This window comes from Lepidochelys kempii, chromosome 8 (assembly GCF_965140265.1).
Source record: "Lepidochelys kempii isolate rLepKem1 chromosome 8, rLepKem1.hap2, whole genome shotgun sequence".
Classification (NCBI taxonomy): domain Eukaryota; kingdom Metazoa; phylum Chordata; order Testudines; family Cheloniidae; genus Lepidochelys; species Lepidochelys kempii.
In genome coordinates, this window is record NC_133263.1 from 4,702,769 (window position 1) to 4,708,283 (window position 5,515).

The 5,515-nt window shown below is 57.1% G+C and overlaps 1 protein-coding gene across 1 annotated transcript; it reads left to right on the forward strand.

The window, feature by feature from the left end:
* Window positions 1–2,596: 2,596 nt before the first annotated feature.
* Window positions 2,597–5,221, forward strand: HAND1 (heart and neural crest derivatives expressed 1). Its single transcript, XM_073358117.1, has 2 exons — window positions 2,597–3,088; window positions 5,120–5,221. Exons 1-2 carry the CDS (start codon window positions 2,597–2,599, stop codon window positions 5,219–5,221), a joined length of 594 nt encoding a protein of 197 aa, XP_073214218.1.
* Window positions 5,222–5,515: the final 294 nt, after the last annotated feature.

A 5,515-nucleotide genomic window follows, 5' to 3' on the forward strand; every position in this document is an offset into this window, starting at 1 on the left:
AGTGCCCAGATGTTCAGCATCATTAAATGATTACCCCGCGCGCTGCCCCACAGGAGGGGCCCTGATCAGCCCTTTCCCCTTAGCCCAGCGCAGGGTGCTGGCTGCGCCCCAGGGATCTGCGGGCAGGGACTGGCCTTGGGGCCATTCGGAGCGGGGGGTTCGCCTGCCCAAAGCGAGCCGGCTAGGAGCAGGAAGCGGGTGGGGGCACTCGTTTGGAAATGCCCGGCTTTAGGGCCAGGTGCTAGATCCATGCAGGCCCGGAGCTGTGGTCCTTGCTCGGGCAACGTTCCCACTAATCCCATCCCACCCTGGTGCGAGCCCAGGCGGACGAAGCCCCGCAGGTCTGGGCCCGAAGGGAGCCTCCCACCCCCAGGCGGGCTCCCGCTGCCCAGCGTACACGGCGGTTCCTTGGCCTCCCAGATTTCAGCCTCTTTGCAATCCTACCAAGGCTCGGCCTCCAAACCAGGGGCGGACCGAGCTTAAGAGAGCCCAGAAGTTCTGCCCTAAGAGGGGGGCTGGCTGGGGCCCGGTTCGATGCCCACCGTCCCACCCTGCGCTTTCAGGGGCCTGGACTTTAGGGGAACCTACCGAGTCCAGTAGGTCCCATTTCTGCAGGCGGCGAATCGCTCCTCCAGGAGCGGGACCCGGACGCACATTGGGAGCTGGGGAAGGGGGACTCCCCCTTGTCCAGCTCTGCTGCCGGGAAACACGGCCACGCCAACCTGCCGGGCCCCGCCGCCTGGATTCACCCCCATCGCTCCGACCCGCAGGGTCCCCACAGGCTGGGGCAGAGACGGGAGAGGAAACCCGCCCTTGATCCTCGGGGCTTTCACTGACTCGCTTTCAAACGGGTCCCTGCCGATCTCTCCAGTCCGATTCAGCCCGTTCCCAGCTCGCCCCGAACCGCTCGGTTTAGTCCCGCTGCGGGAGAACCGGGCCGAGCCGGGCTGCATTACCCGTGTGTAGGCGCGGCGGTAGATTTCCCTCGGGCTGAGGCCCCCGGGGAAGGGGAAGGCGGACACTCCTGTGGTGCCCATGTAGTGCCCCCCCCTGCGCCCCTTTCCGAGCCTCGATTCAAGGCCACTTGCCTCGCAACTTTTTGCTTTTGTTATTATTTTTTTTTTTTGCATATTCGGCAATTTTCAGGGGCGCAGGATCAGCTGCAAGGCTGGGGTGCCGGGAGACCGGGGGTGCTGAACCGCCTGCCCTGATGTGGGGAAAGCTACGGTCACTCGCCCAAACTGCTGGCACAATTGAATCCCGGGACCATTTGGGGCCAGGCTGAAGAGCAGGAACAAATCCCACTCGTTTCAGCAGCAAAAGGAAAAGAAACCGTTCGGAATCAAACAGGGACCGAGCAAAGGCCAAGGCAGCTTCAGGGGCGGATCAGACTCCACTTCTCGGCGCTCCTAATTAAAAATCCAAACCATTAGGTTACCTGCTCAGAAAGGGGGTAATATTTGAGATTTCAATTAAAATACACCACAAAGCAGGAAATCTGACTGTCAGCTCGATAAATCTGATGTTTCAACGCATCAGAAGCTCTAAAGAGGAAGCGCCTGGTTTTCCCCGTAGACTTCGTTTCTCTGATCGTTCAGAGCTTTTGCGTTTACACGTGAACCCATGCACTTGAGTTCTCTACACGCCGCTTTGCCCTGTGTATCGCGGGGCTTTCTAAGCAGCCCCCTTCGCTTTTCTTAAGCGACGCAAACACTGGACAATATGTGTCCTTGAAATAAAAAAATCCCGCGGCAGATCTGCGTATCCCCAGCCCCGGTTGCAACACATCGCGAGGGATGATTGGGCTGGAATACCAGGGCGCTCACCCCGGGCGGTGTCGCTCCGGCAGAGCCCCCACCGCGTAAGCTTTCTTATCACCTGGCCCATTGGGGACTAGAATTATGAAACCGTTCAGACCCATCGCTCTCGGTTTGCCTTTTCCCCTCTAGTTCAGCAATTCTTTCCTCGCCAGCAAACAACCCCCGGGAAGCGGGTCTCCTGGCTGGGCCGGGAGCGCAGTGGCTTTGTATGATTTCCATGATTGCCTTTTTTATTGCTCCGAGTCCGTGTTTGAAACCGAACCCGGTTTAGTGGCGGGAGCAAACAGAAAGGTGTGATAAAAGTGGTGCCCAAATAAACTCAGCCTGGCAAAGCAAACAGCTCAGGGGCACGTCTCCCTCCTCCCCCTTCTGCAACGGACCCTCCCCTTTCCATTGGCTCTGCGGAAAGTTTGACATCAAAGCCCCCTTCCCTATATAAAGGCAGAGCTGGGAGGCTGCAGAAGGGTTAAAAAATCACCCCCCCTCTCCCCCACACACACCCCTTTTCCCCGCCAGCGGAGCTGGGTGCCGAGGACAGACGTCCCAGCAGAGAATTTGCTAAGGAGCCGTTCCAGGGCTGGCTTCCCCGGCCTGGAGGAGCGTCTGAGCTGCGGAGAGTCGCCCAGGCTCGAGGGAGCGCAGCCAGGAAGCTGCCCCGTCCGGCCCAGGGGGTGCTGGAGCAAGGGATGGCTCAGGCTGCCTAGGCGAGCCCAGGGCAGGGCAGATCTCTCCAGCCGGGCTCTTTCTGCGGGACAGCTCAGCGCCTCGGGCAGACCATGAACCTGGTGGGGAGCTACCAGCACCATCTGCTCCACGAGCCCTTCCTCTTCAGCCCGGCCTCCAGGTGCCACCCGGAGCGCTCCTACTTCCAGAGCTGGGTGCTCAACCCGGCCGAGGTGTCCCCCGACCTCTCCGGGCAGCCCTGCTCCTACCCCAGCGCCGAGTTCGGGGCCCCGGGGCCCGGCCACGGGCCCAGCCGGCTGGAGGCGCTGAGCGGCCGGCTGGGCCGGCGGAAAGGCGTGGGCCCCAAGAAGGAGCGCCGGCGGACCGAGAGCATCAACAGCGCCTTCGCCGAGCTGCGGGAGTGCATCCCCAACGTGCCGGCCGACACCAAGCTCTCCAAGATCAAGACCCTGCGCCTGGCCACCAGCTACATCGCCTACCTGATGGAGGTGCTGGCCAAGGACAGCCAGGCCGGGGAGACCGAGGGCTTCAAGGCGGAGCTCAAGAAAACCGACAGCCGGGAGACCAAGCGGAAAAGGGAGCCGGTAAGGCCGAGGTGGGAGCCGGGCTTGGCGAGGGGCGGCAGGGGAGGAAACCTGCAAGCCTTTGTTGCTTTAAGCTCTCTAGGGCAGTGCCCCAGAGAGGTGCCCAGGGCAGTGCCTGGGACGCCCCGGTGCATGGGTGGCTTGTGCCGCCTTGGCTGGGTTAGTCCGCATGGGACCTTAGCTACCCTGCACGGGGGGCTGGTTCCCCGGAGCCGTCCCGTTGGTTAGAGGGCAGCGAGCTTCCTGCCGGCCGGGCCTGTTGGTTGCCCCAGCCGGGGGAGCCCAGCGCTTTGCGAGCTCGCCCGGCACAGGGATGCGGCACGTAGCGTGATTTCCCGCGGATCTACGCCCGGCCACACAGCGGGCAGCGGATAAATGTTCCCGCAGCCTGACTGCTGGTGATGCGCCAGTATTTAGATGTTGCGGGGAATGTTAGATGGCACCGAGGATGCTGCTAGAAGCGATCTACACGCTGGGGTTTTATTCTGCGGACCGGAGCCCGGGTTTATCTTCACCAGAGCCCATGGAAGGGGGGCTCCGTGTGGCGATTTCCCCCTGCTGTCTAAACGGTCCCTATTTAATCCGGCTTCAACCGTGCGCACCTTTCCTAAGGGGGAGGCGGGCTCGCGGGAAGCTTTTAGACGTTGCAAATGGAAAATCCCCCCGAGCCGCCAGGCCCGGCTTTAGTTCGGGCTATTTGAGAAAGTGGGGGAGAGCGTGGAGTCGATGGGCAAGTTTGGCAGAGTCGGCCCCAGCCTTCCCGATGGGCTTCCCGGGACAGTCAGGCTCGGGGCCCTTCCTTCGCTGCAATGTTGGGGGTTTGGGTTTTTGTTAGAAGTCTTTTTTTTTCTGGACGCTGCAAACAAAAATCCCGCGGGTGGTGGGAATCCGAACCCGGCTGGGGACACGCGAGCTTCGCCCAAGAACATTTCCTACCTAGCGAGGGAGAGGGATAGAGGGACACATTCTGCCCCCGTTCCAGGCCCATTGATCGGGGCTCTGACACTAGCCAGGATGTAACTCCCGGTTCATGTTCTAAACACAGTCAGATAAACGCGTCCACACAGCGAATCCCAGCCTCGGGGATGGTACTCCCGTTACAAACTCGATTTGGGGGAATTCCTAGAAAGACCCGCCGCGTTTTCTTTAACCCCAACATCAAGGGCTTGTTTGCTTAAAATTCTGAAATGCTATCTATTCCCGATTTTGAAACAAAAAAGCGAGCACGGGCGACCCTGGTGCCGATCTGCCGCTCACCCGAACCCCGAGAACACCTCTGTGCCGGGTTTTCTACTTCTCATTTGTAGGACCGCTGTGGGTTGTATCAATAATCGAATCCCAAGAAAATTCGCGGATCGATTAAAACAAAACTACATCTAAACTAAACTTGATCCCCGCCTCTTTGGCATGATTATTCCCGACGTACCTCGCTGGTGGGAAAGGGCCGCATTTTGGAGGAAAAGACCAAAAATAGTCCAGCTTCTTAAAACGGAGTTTGTACTTTACCGTGGCCCGAGGAAATAATTTCCTCACCAAACAAAACCTCCAGCACCGTTCCGTTTCCCGTAGGTTGATATTTTTCAAGCGCGACTCCTTGTTTTCAAGCATTAATTCCTCGCATTCAAAGGAATAGAATCGGCTTGGCAATTAAAGCTAATAATGTGTAATTTACTAGAGTCCCGTTGTATTTACCAACAGGAGCGTGGATTTACAATAACGCTGAGTTCACTATTTAGAAAAGCACGCCAAATAAAGGCGAATTTATGGCCCTGCCTCGATATCTAACATTTATAAACAGTAACACAATATACGGTCTTATTTACAGCATTAGACTGAAATATACAAACAGTGTGTACAGTAGAACACAGGCGGTTGGATTTGTTTTGCTTATTAAAATCCTTGCTCGTAAATATTTGGTCTCCCCCCCCCCTTCATCTTTTAAATTTATATTTATTTTTGTTAAGCACTTACCCATGTTTCCTTTTGTGTTTTTTCCCCCCCTTTCCCTTTTGGTTTGGTGTTTTTCTGCAGCCGCCTGAAGTCTACTCTCATTCCTTAGGCCATGGGGAGAAAAAGCTTAAAGGAAGGACTGGCTGGCCGCAGCAGGTCTGGGCTCTGGAATTAAATCAGTGAGAGGAGAGAGACAAATCGAAGACTGAACTCATTTTTAACACAGATTCAGAAGATTCCCCCACCCCAGCCCCCAGCACTCTTCAGACTGGGAATGTAACCCAATCGCTCTTATCATGTGCAATGTTGAAGAAGGAAAAAGGGTTGGAGATGGGGAGAAATCCAGGAGGGGGGAATGTGAAGAACTGGGCAGGAGGAAAAGAACTCGTGAGAAACAGGGTGACTCTAGTGTAAACGAAACACGCTCTGCTTCTTCTAAATGCTCCAGAATTGGAATCGCTTCCCTACCTTATTTTT